Source organism: Pseudophryne corroboree, chromosome 5 (assembly GCF_028390025.1).
Source record: "Pseudophryne corroboree isolate aPseCor3 chromosome 5, aPseCor3.hap2, whole genome shotgun sequence".
In the NCBI taxonomy this organism is placed as follows: domain Eukaryota; kingdom Metazoa; phylum Chordata; class Amphibia; order Anura; family Myobatrachidae; genus Pseudophryne; species Pseudophryne corroboree.
In genome coordinates, this window is record NC_086448.1 from 351,382,194 (window position 1) to 351,401,119 (window position 18,926).

Genomic DNA, 18,926 nt, shown 5'->3' on the forward strand with positions numbered 1-18,926 from the left:
CCGTCTCCACAACCCATCAATTGACTGGACGACTACGCAAATACTGGCATGGGGTCCCTCCTGTGCTGAGACTTGTTTAGCCAAAGTTCTTCCTGTTTGTTCTTCCTTCCCCAGGTCATCTGATGTTCCGCCTCCTCCATATCAAGACTTCACGGACGTGTTCAGTAAAGCCTCTGCTGATATCCTTCCTCCTCATAGAGAATGGGACTGCCCAATCGACCTCATTCCAGGGAAGGTTCCACCGCGAGGCCGAACTTATCCGTTGTCTCTGCCTGAGACACACTCCATGGAAGAGTACATCAAAGAGAACCTGGCGAAGGGTTTCATCCGACCATCTTCTTCTCCAGCCGGCGCAGGCTTCTTCTTCGTTAAGAAGAAAGACGGTGGTCTGCGTCCGTGCATCGACTACAGAGGTCTGAACGACATTACCGTCAAGAACCGATACCCTTTACCCCTGATTACGGAGCTCTTTGATAGAGTTAGTGGTGCAACTATTTTCACAAAGCTGGACTTGAGGGGTGCCTACAATCTCATCCGAATCCGTGAGGGTGACGAGTGGAAGACCGCCTTTAACACCCGTGACGGACATTATGAGTACCTCGTCATGCCCTTCAGATTGAGCAACGCTCCAGCAGTCTTCCAGCACTTCGTGAATGAGATTTTCAGGGACATCTTGTACCGCCATGTCGTGGTTTATCTAGACGACATCCTCATCTTTGCTAATAATCTCGAAGATCATCGTTTCTGGGTAAAAGAGGTTCTTTCCCGTCTCCGTGTCAATCACCTCTATTGTAAATTGGAGAAGTGTGTGTTTGAAGTTAAAACCATTCCGTTTCTAGGTTACATTGTGTCCGGTTCCGGACTAGAGATGGATCCTGAGAAACTCCAAGCAATCCAGAATTGGCCTATACCCTTAAGCCTCAAAGGGGTCCAGAGGTTCTTAGGGTTCGCCAATTATTATAGAAAATTTATACGAGACTTTTCCACCATCGAGGCGCCTATCACTGCATTAACCAAGAAAGGTGCTAATCCGTCCAAGTGGTCCGAGGAAGCTACACAGGCCTTTCACCTTCTGAAGCAACGGTTCATCTCTGCACCAGTTCTGAAACAGCCCGACACCGACTCTCCTTTTATCTTAGAGGTAGATGCCTCCTCCGTTGGAGTAGGAGCAGTGTTATCCCAGAGGGCCAAAGATGGACATCTACATCCTTGCAGTTTCTTCTCCCGGAAGTTCTCCCCAGCTGAGCGCAACTATGCCATTGGCGATCAGGAGTTGCTAGCCATCAAGCTCGCTCTGGAGGAGTGGAGATACCTGTTGGAGGGAGCTTCCCACTCAATCACCATACTTACCGACCACAAAAATCTTTTATATCTCAAAGGCGCACAATGTCTGAATCCTCGTCAGGCCAGATGGGCACTTTTCTTCTCTAGGTTTGACTTTAAACTCCAGTTCTGTCCGGGTTCTCAGAATCGTAAGGCCGATGCCCTTTCCCGCTCATGGGAGCAAGAAAATGAGTCCGAGTCTGCAGACAAGCATCCTATTATTAATCCGTTGGCATTCTCCACGGTAGGGATGGACTCTACGCCTCCACCAGGGAAAAGTTTTGTTAAGCTAGTTCTAAGGAAGAAGCTCATGCATTGGGCCCATGCTTCCCGTTTTGCTGGACATACAGGCATTCAGAAAACCCTTGAATTTATTTCTAGGTCCTATTGGTGGCCAACTCTGAAGAAGGACGTTTTGGAATTTATTGCCTCCTGCCCAAAGTGTGCCCAACACAAAGTCTCCCGCCAGTCGCCTGCGGGGCAACTGGTTCCATTATCTGTTCCCCGTCGACCTTGGACCCATTTGTCGATGGACTTTGTTTCCGATCTACCTATCTGCAACAAGTTTAATACCATCTGGGTGGTAGTTGACCGGTTCACCAAGATGGCACATTTCATCCCTCTCACCGGTCTTCCGTCAGCTTCCAAGTTGGCTCAAGTGTTTATACAAGAGATCTTCCGACTTCACGGTCTTCCTGAAGAGATCATCTCGGATCGTGGAGTACAATTTGTAGCCAAATTTTGGCGAAGTTTGTGTCAAGCCCTCCAAGTCAAGTTAAAGTTTTCCACGGCTTACCATCCTCAGACCAATGGTCAAACCGAGAGGGTGAATCAGGACTTGGAGGCCTTCCTCCGTATATATGTGTCTTCCTCTCAAGATGACTGGGTTCAACTCCTTTCTTGGGCCGAGTTCAGCCACAACAATCAATACCATTCCTCATCTTCTTCTACACCATTCTTCATTAATTATGGATTCCACCCTAAAGTCCCAGAATTCCAACCGCTTCCCGCAACTTCTGTTCCAGCAGTGGATGTCACATTGCGTCAGTTTTCAAATAACTGGAGGAATGTCCGCGCAGCCCTGCTTAAAGCCTCATTCAGGTATAAGAAGTTTGCCGATAGGAAGCGTAGAGCGGTTCCTGCTCTCAAGGTGGGTGATCGTGTGTGGCTGTCCACGAAGAATTTGAGGTTGAGAGTTCCCAGCATGAAATTTGCACCTCGCTACATCGGACCCTTCAAGATTGAACAAGTCATCAATCCTGTTGCCTACAGGTTACAGTTACCATCCTTCTTGAAAATACCCAGGACATTTCATGTTTCTTTGTTGAAACCGCTGATCCTGAATCGGTTTCATTCCGCACATCCTCAAGCTCCCAAAGTTCAAACTCAACGGGGAGTCGAGTACGAGGTGGCCAAGATTTTGGACTCACGTTTCCGTTACGGTCAGTTACAATACCTCATTGACTGGAAGGGCTATGGTCCTGAAGAACGCTCTTGGACCAATGCCTCAGACGTCCATGCTCCTGCCTTGGTCCGAAATTTCCACGCAAAGTTTCCTTTAAAGCCTAAGAAGTGTCCTGGGGCCACTCCTAAAGGGGGGGTGCTGTCACGATCCGGGTATCTGGACGCCATTACTTACCCTTCAGATGCCTCCTAAGGCTGGCTCAGCGTTCCAGGACCGGATCCCGCTGTTCCTGAGTTTCCACATGCAGAATGTCAGAGTGGTGATTTCATCAGCCGCGGCCTCCGCTGTGCCCGCGTGGTTAAATGTGCGCTTGTCAGTCTGGCGTCTCCTGTCTCCTGTGGCCGGCGTCGCCATTACTGTTTCAATTCTCACATGGATTACAAACCAAACTTCCCTCCAAGTGTCTGCATGGGCGCAGCCATCTTGGATTTTGTCATCTGATTATTTCCACCAATCTGCTGTCTGTATTGTTGATTTGCATAATTGCCTAGCCAACCCCTTCCTTGCTGCAGGTATAAGTATGCTGTGCCTGAGCAAGGAAGGCGTCAGTGCTTTGGTTGTCTAACCTAGTTCCAGTTTGTCTCTCTTCTGTGGTTGTCTTCCAGGTTCCAGCTCCTGTCTCCAGACTTCTGCTATAGAGACCCGCACCAGCATTCCATCTGCGGTGTAGCCTGACTCTCCGATCCATTCTGGACTCACCTGTTTCCAGTTACATCAATCACCTGCTTCCAGCCCAGCTTCCAGCAGTGTACAGCTTCTCTTAAAGGGCCGGTGTCCTTTCTGCAGTTTACCACTCTCCACCGGTATTATTATTTCACCGCTCTCAAACTCCAAACTTCATTATTATTTCATCGCTCTCAAGTTCGTTTATTATTTAACTGGTTCCAGCCAGTATCCACTCCGTACCAACAACAGTCTGGTTCTAGCCAGTATCCACAGCAGCCGTTTTATCTTCAGCAACCCAGCCTTTCCTGGAACACCAGCTGGTACGATCCTGGGTTCTCTCCATTGCTACAGTCAGGCCTGGTAAGGACTTTCCAACTAGAAGATTATTAGAACTGTCTCACTCTACCAGTGCCTGTGGCCCTTGCCACCCTGTAGTACCCAGGAATTGTATTTATCCTTTGTTGACTTTTATGTTTCCTTTACTGCTGCTGTGTTACGGAGTTTGTCATAATAAACATCATTGACTTTTATCCTGGTTGTCGTGGTCACGCCTTCGGGCAGTTATTCTACATGTTACTTACATGTCTAGGGGTCTGATACAACCTCCCAGGTTCCGTTACATCTCAGCCCCAACAACTGAGGCTGCCTCCTGTCAGCTCAGGCCCTCAGTTGTGACACAGTGGACCCGATCTATACCCCATGGTACTAAAGTACAGAACCCCAGTATCCACTACGGACTACAAGAAAAGGAATTACCGGTAGGTATCAAATGCCTATTTTTGATTGTAGGTAAATTGACTGCATCACCTATGGATTGCCATCATAATTTATTTGGAAAGCTGCAGTATTGGCTTCTACAAACTACAATACAAATTCATCATTTAAGAAAATTACTGTTCACAAATCAATTTTTTCATTTGCCAATAATATATTTAGGCTATTATTTAGATTAAAAGGTATTCTGTTATGGATTTTATTTCTACAGTAATTAAAATTATAAAGACAAATCTAGTAGTCTGAGATGCATTTTCGGCAAAAAAGGCACAAAAATAAACCCCGACTCATGGAAAGTGGCATGCCAAGAGAGGCTGTTTGGCGCGACTACAGCAATGATGTATGAGGACACTTTTGTAGTACCTGTTAAGTGCTGTAGAAAATCAGTGATCACATAATGTGATTTATAATTGGGTACTTAGGCCCTCATTCCGAGTTGTTCGCTCGCTAGCTGCTTTTAGCAGCTTTGCACACGCTAAGCCGCCGCCTACTGGGAGTGAATCTTAGCTTAGCAGAATTGCGAACGAAAGATTTGCATAATTGCGAATAGAAATTTCTTTGCAGTTTCTGAGTAGCTCGGGACTTACTCTGCCACTGCGATCAGTTCAGTCAGTTTCGTTCCTGGTTCGACGTCACAAACACACCCAGCGTTCGCCCAGACACTCCCCCGTTTCTCCAGCCACTCCCGCGTTTTTCCCAGAAACGGCAGAGTTTTTCAGCACACCCCCATAAAACGGCCAGTTTCCGCCCAGAAACACCCACTTCCTGTCAATCACACTCCGATCACCAGAACGATGAAAATTCCTCGTTATGCCGTGAGTAAAATACCTAACTTTTGAGTAAAATAACTAAGCGCATGCGCTCTACGAACATTGCGCATGCGCAGTTTGCGACAAATCGCTCCGTTGCGAAAACCACTAACGAGCGAACAACTCGGAATGAGGGCGTTAGTCGGCAACACTTCAGATTTCTAAAAGCCCTGACAGGAAGAAAACGGCTTTCAGGAAGGTGTGTATCAGGCCATCCTAGTTGAAGGCAGAGGTCTTTCCTGCAATGATGCCTATGAATAATAAGACTGCCTAGCTGTTAAGATCATAGCAGTGTCTTTACATTATCATGCTTGGAGGTTGTAGGCAAGATGGCGCCAGGGGGAATGCAACAGGAAATGAGTGAGTTGAGTGTCAGTAATTATGCCTTCAAATTCAGGTAAATATATTCGCAATCCCACAAACACCATGAATCGAAATATATAACTAATGCCTCCATACAGTCTAATATGCCACCAAAAGAGTGGAGGCTCGTTATTGGTGTTAATTCACTGTGTTCAGCACTGTCTGCCTGGCAGTTAGAACGACTTGATAATTATATTAAATGAATATAGTATTGGACTGTCCTTAGAGATAAATGGCTGTACCTACAGCCCTCTGCTACTAAGATATACTACAGTGTAGATCTAAAATGGTACTGCCTGTGCATTTGAAGGCGCAACAGTGAGTATAATGTGTTCAGCAATGCCTGCCTGGCAGTTAGACTAAGGATTAGGTAAAGCAACAGCCCACAGCTTTATACTCACTGTTGCTCCTTCAAACAGTACCAATGCTTGTGGTCATATGTCCTTTATGTGCTTTCCACCTGTAGTATTAACTGGCCCAACTTAATTAAATAGCAACCTTTAATGGGGGTATCTGGCCAGTTATAGTGTTGACACATTATTGTTTCCATGATTATCTTTGTCTGCTGCTCTGCCTGATTTGCCAACCCATGCTTCTAACCTGAATCTACAGTGATTATTGCCTGGACTGAAATTTTGCATTGTGACCCTGACTGTGCGCTAGCTGCCACGTGGACTGACCTTTGTGACCCCAATTATGATACTGAAAACTGACTGCATCAACTTCTGCTGGGATCACTGTGATGTTTGTGATACTGGGCCAGATGTAGTAAGCCTTGAAAAGTGATAAATTGCATTGTGATGGAGTACCAACCAATCCGCTCCTAACTGTCATTTCTGCTGCGGGGCACACTGGGCTCCACAAGGAATGGACAATGGGGTGTAGAGTAGGATCTTGATTCGAGGCACCAACAGGCTCAAAGCTTTGACTGTTCCCAGAATGCATAGCGCCGCCTCCTATATCACCCTGCCTTCCTGCACAGGATCTCAGTTTTGTAGTTGGTGCTGTAGTAGCAGGCACTTAACAGAGGGGCTGCTTCAGGCAGCCCTAAGAAGAGCTTTTTTTCTGAGGAAAAAAGTGAAGACTTCAAGGGCAGCAGCAGTGTTACATGTCAGTGGACATTCACGGCTGCAGCTCCGGCTCTCCCCAACGGCGCTTTACAATCCCGAGCCCTGGTTACCGGGTAACTACAGCAGGAGGCTTCGGTTTTCTTCTTGTCAGGCACACACAACGGGGGCTCTCCGGGATCGCGTGGCCGCGCTTCGGGAGATGGTAAGTGGGTCCCGCTTGCGGGACCCGGTCTTTATCGCGATCCGGCGCGGTCAGTGGGAGGCGGGCCGTGCGCGCTGGCGGTGGACACTGTGGCAATACAGGTGATCCCACTAGATCACCAGGGCATGGGACAGGTCAGGTTTTCTCTATAAACCGTTTTATTAGAGCCTGCAGTACCCGGTGGTTTTGCCAGCAGGGGGATAGAGCTTGGACCTGAAGCCCCTCCCCCAGCCCCAGGGCGCCATTTTCTGCAAATGTTCCCGCCCTGGAGCTGCATATCTGTCTCTCCCTCACTCCCTGGCAGTGTCTGCGGCGCCATTATCCCTCAGCTCACTGTTCCTGGGAATGCTTGGGCAAATCCTCCTATGTAAAGCCGCCTGGTTGTCAGTGCTGTGACTTTACAAGACACTTAAGTATTCTACCTGCCTTTTTTAGTCAGTGTTAGTTAAGAAAGAGTGCATTTAGTCAGGGTTTCCTAGTACAATTACCATGTGATATACATCCAGTTCTTACTGTGTACTGTTATATCTATTGTTATATAGCTGTGTAAGCTAGTCCAGTGCAGTATTATTGTTAGTAATAACCTCTGCATTGTACAGACTGTGACTATTTATGTGTGCATTTGATAGCTGAGTGGTGTCCATTTCGTGTCTTTCACTCAACCTGCTATCCCTATATTCTATAACCTGAGGGGGCTTGGTGCATCAGGTTTTACCTAATATAGGATTTTCACAAAGATATACTGTATTACGTATTTTTCTCTGTGATTTAGTCACCATATCTCTCCTTTATCTCTGCTGGTGCTGACTACACTGCGCAGGGGTTTGGGCTAGAGGTATAGTGCTGCTGACAAATTGTACTGTGTTACCTGATACTGCAAGTTATATCATGTCTGCTTCTGAGGGTAACGGTTCTGGGGCTGAATACACTGCCGGTGTTGCTGAAGCCGCAGATACATATGAGGAGAATATAGCAGCTTTGGGCTCTGGTTCTGGGGGCTCCTTGTTCCCCAGTGGGACGGTGGCAACGGGGGCAAATAATGACCCGCCGTGGGCCGCTTTTTCCACGCTTCTGCATACGCTAGTTCATAAACTAACACCCCCTATGGGACCCCAATGCCGGTGCAACCGTTTGTGGTCCCCGCAGCTAACTCGCCGTGGGCGGAGGATTTATCTGCTCAAATAAAGAAGTTGAACCAGTCCCTGACTACTAAAAAGTCTGACCGTCGCTCGCCTACGTCCAAGGGGTCCTCTAAGCGAGCGCTTGTCTCCTCACAATCCACTGCTGTCACTGACACCTCGTCGGATGAAGACGGCACTTACACTGACCCCACAGGTTCTGACTCAGATACGGCTGATGAGGAGGGTGGTTCACATGTGGATGTTCCTGATCTTTTGGAGGCTATTAAGTTAATTTTACAGATTACAGATGATCCCGAGCCATCCGTTCCTCCTAAGAAACCAGATAGGTTGTGCCTCAAAAGAAGATGCTGGCTCGCTATCCCCTCGTGCCAGAGCTGTCTAAGAATTGGGAAACGCCTCCTCCAGTGGACTCACATGTGGCTAGGATGGTGGTTTCCTCAGCTCTACCGGTCACCACCGTCACGTCTCTAAAAGAGCCTACGAATAAACGTGTGGAGGGTTTTCTGAAAGCGAGTTACACCCTCACGGGTGCTGCACAAAGGCCCACTATTGCAGCTACTTGGGCTGCAGAGGCCATTGAAGCATGGGCCTTGGAGTTAGATGCTGAAATCTCCTCTGACCGTGCTAGACAATGCTTGTCTTATATTGTCACAGCTTCTCGTTATATTAAAGAGGCGGCTTCTGATGCCGGTATCCTGGCAGCCAAGGCCTCTACTACGTCAGTCCTGGCTCGTCGGATATTGTGGCTGAGATCCTGGTCTGTGGATCTGGACTCTAGAAAAACCCTGGAGGTACTCCCTTTTAAGGGAGATATTCTGTTTGGGGAGGATTTAAATAAGATTGTGGCTGACTTAGCTACTGCCAAAACTGCCTGTCTGCCAAGCACTGCTCCTTCTGTGTCGAAGGCTAAAAGTACTTCCTTTCGCCCCTTTCGTCCTTCAGGTAAAGCAAAAGGTCAGGCGTACAACAAGCAGGCCCGCACTTCCAAACCTGGTAAGCCTAAGCCCAAAAGAGCCTGGGCGGACCGTCAGCCAGCTTCCAAGACAGATAAGCCTGCCGCATGATGGGGCAGGCCTCCCTCTGGGGGGATCCCAGGGTGGGGGGCCGGCTTCTAGGGTATACCCAGGAATGGTTGAAGACCACTTCAGATGCCTGGATACGGAAAGTCGTCATTCGAGGTTACGCCATAGCCTTCAAAAACCGACCCCCTCATCGATTTTGCCAGACAGATGTTCCGTTGGACAAAACAAAGGCAAACACTCTACATTAGGTGGTAAGGACCCTCCTGGATACAGGAGTCGTAGTACAGGTGCCTCTTGCGCAGAGGGGCCGGGGGTACTATTCTCCGCTATTTCTAGTCCCGAAACCGAATGGGTCCTCCCGGCCCATTCTCAACCTCAAGGCATTGAACAGGTTTGTGAAGGTTTCCAAGTTCCGGATGGAAACCCTTCGCTCTATAGTTCTGGCCTTGGAACCTGGGGACTTCATGGTCTCCTTGGATATACAGGATGCTTACCTGCATTTTCCTATAGCAGTGTCTCATCAGCAATACCTGATATTTGCGATTGGCAACTGCCATTACCAGTTTTGGGCGTTACCTTTTGGTTTAACAACGGCTCCGCGAGTCTTTACAAAAGTCATGGCGGTGATGACGGTGGTACTGCGCCGTCAAGGGGTCAGGATACTGCCGTATTTGGACGACTTGTTAATCCTGGCAAATTCACCAGAACTTCTCCTGCGTCATCTAGATGCGATGGTCCGGTTTCTGCAAGCCCACGGGTGGCTCATCAACTGGAAGAAGTCATCCCTGATCCCTGCTCATGGTGCATCTGGGAGCACTAATGGACACTCACAACCAGCGGTTGTTCCTGTCTCAGGAGAAAGTCCTGAAACTTCAGGACAGGATTCGTTGCTTCCTATCTCGTCTCAAAGCGTCGATACATTCGGTGATGCAGGTGCTGGGCCTCATGGTGTCAGCATTCAACATGGTGGAGTACGCTCAATTTCACTCTCGCCCTCTCCAGAGGCTGATTCTAGCCAAATGGGATGGCCTGCCTCACCGGATCAGGTCTCAAATGATCTCATTGACTCCGGAGGTCCGTCTGTCGCTGCTCTGGTGGCTCCAGAGGCGGAACTACCGGCAGTGCAGGCAGAGCACTGCACTGGGGCCCGCCTCTGTCCAGGGGCCCAAGCATGTAATGAGTCAAACTGACTCATTACATGCCGCTGTGCGCTGCGGGCAACCGCTGCCCGCAGCGCACAGCCGCCCGGCGAAGAGAGGAGAGGAGCAGCGGTACTACAGACGGGGGAAGGAGGAGGAGGGAGGCTGAGAAGGGAGCCGCAGCAGCGCTTTGTTACTGGTGGAGGCGCTGCTGCTGCTGCCCCTCTGCTTCCCTATAGGCTGTCTTCCGAGAACAGCCTATAGGGAAGCAGAGGGGCAGCAGCAGCAGCGCCTCCACCAGTAACACAGCGCTGCTGCGGCTCCCTTCTCAGCCTCCCTCCTCCTCCTTCTCTCCAGCCCGGGAATCGTCTCTGACGCTGCACCGAGGAGCCTGAGCCAGCGGAGAGGGTAAGTATAATTCTTCTTTCTTTCTTTCTTTCTTTCTTTCTTTCTTTCTTTCTTTCTTTCTTTCTTTCTTTCTTTCTTTCTTTCTTTCTTTCCTTCTTTCCTTCTTTCTTGTGCCTGCCTGCCGCAATGTGTAAAAATGGGGGACTACCTGCCGCACTGTGTAAAAATGGGGGACTACCTGCCGCACTGTGTAAAAATGGGGGACTACCTGCCGCAATGTGTAAAAAGGGGGGCATACCTGCCGCAATGTGTAAAAAGGGGGGACTGCCTGCAGCAATGTGTAAAAAGGGGGGACTGCCTGCAGCAATGTGTAAAAAGGGGGGACTGCCTGCCGCAATGTGTAAAAAGGGGGGACTACCTGCCGCAATGTGTAAAAAGGGGGGACTGCCTGCCGCAATGTGTAAAAAGGGGGAATCAGCCTGCCGCAATGTGTAAAAATGGGGGACTGCCTGCCGCTATGTGTAAAAAGGGGTAATCTGCCCGACGCAATGTGTAAAAAGGGGAATCTGCCTGCCGTAATGTGTAAAAAAGGGGGACTGCCTGACGCTATGTGTAAAACAGGGGGACTGCCTGACGCTATGTGTAAAAATGGGGAATCTGCCTGCTGCTACTGTATGTGTAAAAATGGGGAATCTGCCTGCCGTAATGTGTAAAAATGGGGACGCTGTCTGCCGTAATGTGTAACAAGGGCACGCTGTCTGCCGTAATGTGTAAAAATGGGGACGCTGTCTGCCGTAATGTGTAACAAGGGCACGCTGTCTGCCGTAATGTGTAACAAGGGCACGCTGTCTGCTGTAATGTGTAACAAGGGCACGCGGTCTGCCGTAATGTTTAACAAGGGCACGCTGTCTGCCGTAATGTGTAAAAAGGGCACGCTGTCTGCCGCTATGTGTAACAAGGGCACGCTGTCTGCTGTAATGTGTAAAAAGGGCACGCTGTCTGCCGTAATGTGTAACAAGGGCACGCGGTCTGCCGTTATGTGTAAAAAGGGCACGCTGTCTGCTGTAATGTGTAAAAAGAGGAATCTGTTCGCTGTAAGGTGTAAAAGGGTCTCTACCTGGTGTAGTGGTGCTACTGTGCAGCGTAATTTGAATAATGGAGACTACTGTGTTGGTATTATTTTGTGGCCACACCCCTTCCCCACGAAGCCACGCCACTATGTATTTTTGCGCGCGCCTACGGCGCGCACTGCCCCTGGGGTGGACTTGGATGGGGGGGGGGGGGGCCCAAAGCATTTTGTCGCACCTGGGCCCACCGCTTGCTTGTTCCGCCACTGGGTGGCTCCGACCCCAAAAACTGTGCAGGGGCCGTCCGTTCTGGATATCCGACTGGGTCCTGTTGACGACAGATGCCAGTCTAAGAGGTTGGGGTGCGGTGCTGGAGCAACACTCCCTTCAGGGGCGGTGGACAAAGGAGGAGTCCCTCCTCTCGATCAATATTCTGGAGTTGCGTGGTGGTCTTCAATGCCTTGAACCTAGCCCAGCATTTAATTCAGAACCGTCCTGTTCAAGTACAGTCGGACAACGCCACCACAGTGGCTTACATAAATCATCAAGGCGGCACTCGAAGCCGCCTAGCAATGAAGGAAGTCTCACGGATTCTACAGTGGGCAGAACGCCATCTACCGGCCATATCGGCAATATTCATTCCGGGAGTCCTAAATTGGGAAGCGGACTTTCTCAGTCGTCAGGACGTGCATGCCGGCGAGTGGGGCCTCCATCCAGAAGTGTTTCAACTCCTAGTGGAAAGGTGGGGCCTTCCAGACGTAGATCTGATGGTGTCTCGACACAATCACAAGGTTCCTTTCTTCGGAGCAAGGACAAGGGATCCTCAAGCAGCATTCGTGGATGCACTGGCAGTACCGTGGAGGTTTCGGCTCCTGCCCAGGGTAATTCGGAAGTTCAAGCAAGAAAAAGGAATTCTGCTTCTCATAGCTCCAACGTGGCCCAGGCGGCACTGGTTCTCAGACCTGCAAGGCCTATCATCAGAGCGTCCAATTCTACTGCCACAACGCCCAGACCTCCTCGTTCAGGGCCCCTGTGTCTACCAGGACCTAGCCCGGCTTTCTTTGACGGCGTGGCTCTTGAAGCTTCTGTCTTAACGGCTAAAGGGTTTTCTGAGGCGGTCATTCAAACTATGTTGCAGGCCCAGAAACCGGCTTCGGCTCGGATTTACTATAGGGTCTGGCATTCTTACTTTGTTTGGTGCGCATTTAACGAATATGACGCTTCCAAGTTTAGTATAGCCAAGTTGTTGGCTTTTCTTCAGCAGGGCCTGGACTTAGGCCTGCGTCTGGCCTCCCTCAAGGTTAAAATATCTTCAGAGAAAAATTGCGACCTTACCTGATGTGCATACCTTTACTCAGGGCGTGTTGCGTATCCAACCTCCCTATGTCCCGCCTGTTTCTCCTTGGGACTTGTCGGTAGTTTTGGAGGCGTTACAAGAGTCTCCGTTTGAACCTCTTGGTTCAGCTGACCTTAAGTGGCTTTCCCTTAAGGTGGTGTTTCTGCTGGCTATTGCTTCAGCTAGAAGAGTGTCGGATTTGGGTGCCTTGTCCTGTAGTTCCCCATATCTGATATTTTACCATGACCGGGCGGTTCTTAGGACTCGTCCCGGCTATCTACCTAAGGTGGTTTCTTCGTTCCACCTTAATCAGGAGATTGTAGTTCCGGCACTTGTTTCTCCTGATCTGTCTCCCAAAGAGCGGTCTTTGGATGTGGTGCGGGCTCTCCGTATCTATGTGAAGAGAACTGCTCCTATTAGGAAATCTGATTCTCTTTTTGTTGTGTTTGGGTTTCACAAACGGGGCTGGCCTGCTCACAAGCAAACTATGGCCAGATGGATTAGAATGGTGATTGCACATGCTTATGTGAAGGCTGGTCCCTCTGCTCCTGATCACATTAAGGCCCATTCTACTCGGTCTGTTGGACCTTCTTGGGCGGCCCAACGTGGTGCGACCCTTGAACAATTGTGCAAGGCGGCTACGTGGTCCTTTGTGAACACGTTCATAAGGTTCTATGCCTTCGATACTGCCGCTTCCCAGGATGCTTCCTTTGGACGCCGGGTTCTTGTGCCCGCTACAGTGCGTCCCCTCCCATAAGGAACTGCTTTAGGACATCCCCATTGTCCATTCCTTGTGGAGCCCAGTGTACCCCGCAGCAGAAAACGAGTTTTATTGTAAGAACTTACCTTTGTTAAAACTCTTTCTGCGAGGTACACTGGGCTCACAAGGCGCCAACCCTGACGCACTTAGCTTCTTTGGGTTGGTATGGCATTAGCCGCTGACACGTCTCCTGTCGTGAGAATGCAGTGTTGTGGCTACTAATCATTGTCGTCTCTTTTCCTGCTACTGCATTGGACTGGTTAACTAAAAACTGAGATCCTGTGCAGGGTGGCGGGGTGATATAGGAGGCGGCGCTATGCATTCTGGGAACAGTCAAAGCTTTGAGCCTGTTGGTGCCTCGGATCAAGATCCTACTCTACACCCCATTGTCCATTCCTTGTGGAGCCCAGTGTACTTCGCAGAAAGAGTTTTAACAAAGGTAAGTTCTTACCATAAAACTCGTTTTTTCAAACCCAGCCTGTAACATGGCAGTTACGAGCTGATTGGCTGGTACTTTATCACTGTGAAATGTATCACTTTTCAAGGCTTAGTACATCTCCCCCACTATATTGACCTCTGCATTGTACTAGTGAACTGTCTGTTTATTGGTACCGTATATCTCTTCTGGCACCCAGTAGTATGTGTTAGATATTTGTAGCATTGAGGGGTCTATTCATGAAGCAGTGAAAAGCATGGAGAAATGAGCCTCTGGAGAAGTTGCCCATGGCAACCAATTAGCTGCTCTGTACAATTGTATAGTATGCAAATTATAAATGTTACGTCAATGCTGATTGGTTGCCATGGGCAACTTCTTCACACTTTCACTGCTTCATGAATAGACCCCAAAGTCACTCACCTCTTGTGAAACTGCACCTGATAAATTATCAGAACTCTGAGTTTGAGTCCTGGAGACAACCAAGTACCAGTGAACACATATCGCTCCATGGAAACGGGGACTGGTATAGGTGAAGGCCAAACCAAGATTGGTTTCTGATACTTTGTCTTATGATAGCACAGACTCATCCCAGTATGCAAATCCAGAGATTAAATAAGTTTGGGGATAAAGTGTCCCTCAGCATTGTTTTCAACAACATTAGGGTAATGCCCTATAGGTAGGGGCATAGGTGGTCATTCCGAATTGATCGCAGCCAGCAACTTTTTGCTTCTGCTGCGATCAACTAGTACACTCCTATGGGGGAGTGTATTTTAGCTTAGCAGGGCTGCGATCGCTAAGCTAAAAAAATTTCACACAAAACAAGACTAGGCCTATACATACTTACCCTGTACGACGATCCCTGCAATGCTGGAGCTGGCTTTGACGTCAGACATCCGCCCTCCGTTCTCCTGGACACGCCTGCGTTTTACTCACCACTCACCGAAAACGTCTCCAAACGGTCCGGATCTGCCCTGGAACGCCTTCTTCCTGTCAATCTTCTTAGCGGTCGGCTCTACGACCGCTTCCTTTGTAAGCTGCGACGTAACCCGGCGGCAACGTCGTGCACGTGCACTGCGGCCGCTGCGCATGCGCATTCCACACCCGTTCGCACCGCAGAGATAAACTGCTGCGTGCGAACGGGTCGGAATGAACCCCATAGTCAGAACAATGTGAGCCCCAAAGCAACGTTTTGTAGGGGACCCTTACACAATGCTTCTAGAGATAATAATGCCCTAGTGTATTTTATGAACCATAGTAGTGCTTAGTTACGTCATGTTGTAGGTCTTCCAGTACAAATTATGTAACACAGGGTCTAATTCAGCATGGATTGTTATTCTGAGAAACTGTAGTTTCCTCCCCGACAGGAAGAAAAAAACGCCCCGTGGAAGTTTGGAAATGCATCGCAGATCGCTATCCATTCGCAGATGCATATGCAATTTCTCGAACATTGAAATTTTTTTGACATCTGATCAATTGTAAGTAAGTCTGAGGCTGCAACTAATTTGCGACAGTGATGGCCTGGAAGTGGTCTGCGCTGACGTCAGAGACCGTCCCCAAAATAACCTGGGCACGCCTGCGTTTTTTCTGACACACCCAGAAAACGGTAGTGGCTACATTGTGATTACGATCTGTACGCAAGTTCTGTCTCTATTATCCGTTGCGCGTTGGCAATGCAAACGCTACACATGCAGTCATTCCATAATCGCTCAATTTGCGAATTCTCTGAATAGTGATCCATGCTGAATTGAGCTACTTCAGACCTGATCGCTGCTGTACGATCAGATCTGAACTGCGCATGCGCCGCAGTGCGCTGGCACATGCCAGAGAAGCGATCGGCATCACAGCCCAGCGATCGCCTCTGCCTGATTGACAGGCAGAGGCGTTTGCTGGGCGGGAGGGGGTGGGACGGCGGCGTTGGGACGCCGTTTTGGGGGCGAGGTTTGGGCAACGCAGGTGTGCCCGGACCGTGCGGGGGGGCGGGCCGCTGTGGCTGCGCGACGTAACATGCAGCCAATGCAACCCGGAGAGCAACGGGTAGCTCCCTGCCAGCGCGCATGAGCTGCGCTGGTAGGGAGCTACTCTTCAGGCACAAAAGCATCGGCGCCGTGCAATGCTTTTGTACCTGTGCGGGGAGGGCAGAGCCAGACATGTGGGGTGGACTAGCCCCGTGCTGGGCGTCTCCCTGCATGTCTGTGAAAGTGATCGTAGATGTGCTAAATTTAGCACATCTACTATCAAGTCTGAATTACCCTACAGCAGGCATTCCCAACCACGGTCCTCAAGGCACACCAACAGTGCATGTTTTAGTGATATCCAGGCTACAGCACAGGTGACTTAATTAGTAGCTCAGTTATTTTGATTCAACCATCTGTGCTGCAGCCTGGATATCACTAAAACCTGCACTGTTGGTGTGCCTTGAGGACCGTGGTTGGGAATGCCTGCCCTACAGTGTCCCCAGTTCATATTATGTCACATTAAAGTGTCCCCAGTTTATATTAAGCCACGGCATAGTGCCTCCAGTTTATATTGTGGCACATTACAGTGCCCCAGTTCATATTATGTAACATTATAATGCCATCCAGTAATTTTTATATCATATTACAATGAGCAGGTCCAAGGGTGTAACTAGATATATTGTAGGCCCCAAGGCTAAAGTCTGTAAGGGCCCCTATGTACCATCCAATGGTAAAAAATGTATATATCACATGTAACTGTGACAGGGAAAGTGGGCCCACTCAGCTCTGAGCCCCATAGCAGCTGCATTCCCTGCACCTATGGCATACTTGCCTACCTGACCCTCTCCATGAGAGAGAAAATGCTCTGTTCCTGGACTTTCCTGGTAATGTATGATTGCCATCACCTGTGGTGAGCTAGGTAATTGATAAGAAAGGTGTCTTACCACAGGTGATGGAAATCATACATTACCAGGAAAGTCCAGGAACAGAGCATTTTCTCCCTCATGGAGAGGGTCAGGTAGGCAACTAGGATTTCAACTAGGCGGATTTCAACTAGGCAGAACATTTTAGCCCTGTTCACCCCCTTAGGAGTTGAATTTAGCAAAAAATCTGCTTTGTGGGTGGCTGCAAATATCTGTCACAGATTCCAGAACACCCAGAAGGTCACATGTTCCAGATCGCCCAGCAAGTGCACAGGGAGAGTTCACCAACTGTCACATTTCGTGCAGCACAATAGTGATGCATTGTAAATGGCAGGCGGACATTTTGTGGTGAGCTAGGTAATTAATAAGAAAGGTGTTTCACCACAGGTGATGGCAATCATACATTACCAGGAAAGTCCAGGAACAGAGCATTTTCTCCCTCATGGAGAGGGTCAGGTAGGCAAGTATGCTTCTACCCTTCAGAGTATCATGTCATGATCACCTTTCATTACACTTCATAACAGTAAACACTAAGCTGCTGCTCAGTAGTAGACTTGTAAAACAGAACAATGGGGGACATTGATAAAAGTGGAGAAGTGGAGAAGTGAGCCAGTAGAGAAGTTGCCAATGGCAACCAATCAACTCCTCTGTATTCTTTTATAGTATGCAAATTATAAATGTTATGCAAATTATAAATGTTACATCAATGCTGATTGGTTGCCATGGGCAACTTCTCCACTGGCTCACTTCTCCACTTTTCTCACTGGTTAGTACATCTCCCCCAATATGAGGTGTTTTCATGTTTATCCAGAACTTTTTGCTGGCATAACAGACCTTCATAGAATCACTGTTATCAATCACAAACATTTTATATAGAATAGCAACAAATACATACTGAGCTGTGTAGGAGTAGCGAGGCTGTACAGTTCGCACTTTAGTGAAGGGTATGAAAGATGTATTGGGATTATCCACATCTTCTGAATTCACAGAACCAGACAAGCCGCTGTTGGTATACAAGAAAATTAATTGATCACAATTTGTTACTTATCACTGGTGGATTTGTACATTAAGGTCATCAGTAATTGTTCTACACTGGTTTTGCTGGCTACAACTTTTTTACCCTTGAAATAATGCAAGAAAAGTTAATAAAAAAAAAAAAAAATTAAACATACTGGGCTTTTGCATTTGTAGAATGTTATATGTCTTTACCTTTTTATACACAATAAAACAGTCAAAAATGGCAAAAAATGCAGTAGATAAATTAATAGTACAACCGGCAGCGGCTCCTACCTAGGTGGAGGTGGGAGCCTGTCGCTGGCGCTGCTGCCTTGCCCTGCCACCTTTTCCCCACCGCCTGCCGAGTCCAACCACCTGCACAATGTAGCTGACAGATGCCGGGACTGGCACATGCACAGTAGCGGTGACGGTACTTCGCAAGCCCAAAATCCTTGCTTCTATAGACTACATTGGCTGCAGCCCTTAGAAAAAGACTAGGGTTGCCTGAAATGCAGGGAATGGCTTCCATCATGAAGCCAGCTCTCTGCTAATTGCAGCCCGGTTTGGCAGTCCCAGAGGGAGGAAACACCTCCCAATGGGACTGCCTGTCCTGCGGTGACTGGCAAATAGGACCTCCAACAGGTGCAAGTACTTTGTACTTACGCCATGGTTAGCAGATGTGTTTAGCTGTGTAATATATAATATATTATGTTAGAATTTAAGTTAATGTAATTAAAAGCTTACCAGTAACCTGGAATGTGGCCGATATGAGGATATGGCGATATGCTGGATTAGAGAAGAAAGTTATTATATGCATGAAGTGTATCAAATGATATTCAAGAAAAATTAGACAAATTCAACAGTATAAGCAGACCCTGAAAAAACATAATTAAATGCAGAAATATTTAGTTAAGAAAAGATGTTGATTCTAACAACCCCATTCTTTTCCCTGTTTTTTTGTGATGATAGGAACTGCTATTGTGCATTACAATCTTTCATAAATACTCTCATATTATTTTAATTAGCTGTACTTGAGTATTGGGCAAAGAATGTTTAGCACGGATCTTGAAAGAAGATTAATGATGTACAGTCATAAAGGATTTTGGGCCTTATTAAGCATAGATTGTAAA

General features: G+C 48.3%; 1 protein-coding gene across 2 annotated transcripts in view; it reads right to left on the bottom strand.

Annotated features, from left to right (window-relative positions):
* Window positions 1-18,926, bottom strand: part of SPMIP7 (sperm microtubule inner protein 7) — a 154,927-nt gene that overhangs the window by 43,399 nt on the left and 92,602 nt on the right. For both annotated transcript variants that reach the window (XM_063922636.1, XM_063922635.1), the window contains exons 6-7: window positions 18,541-18,582; window positions 17,696-17,803 (exon numbers count right to left, since the gene is read on the bottom strand). In XM_063922636.1, coding sequence (XP_063778706.1) covers window positions 17,696-17,803; window positions 18,541-18,582 — 150 coding nt within the window. The remainder of the gene's footprint in view (window positions 1-17,695; window positions 17,804-18,540; window positions 18,583-18,926) is intronic.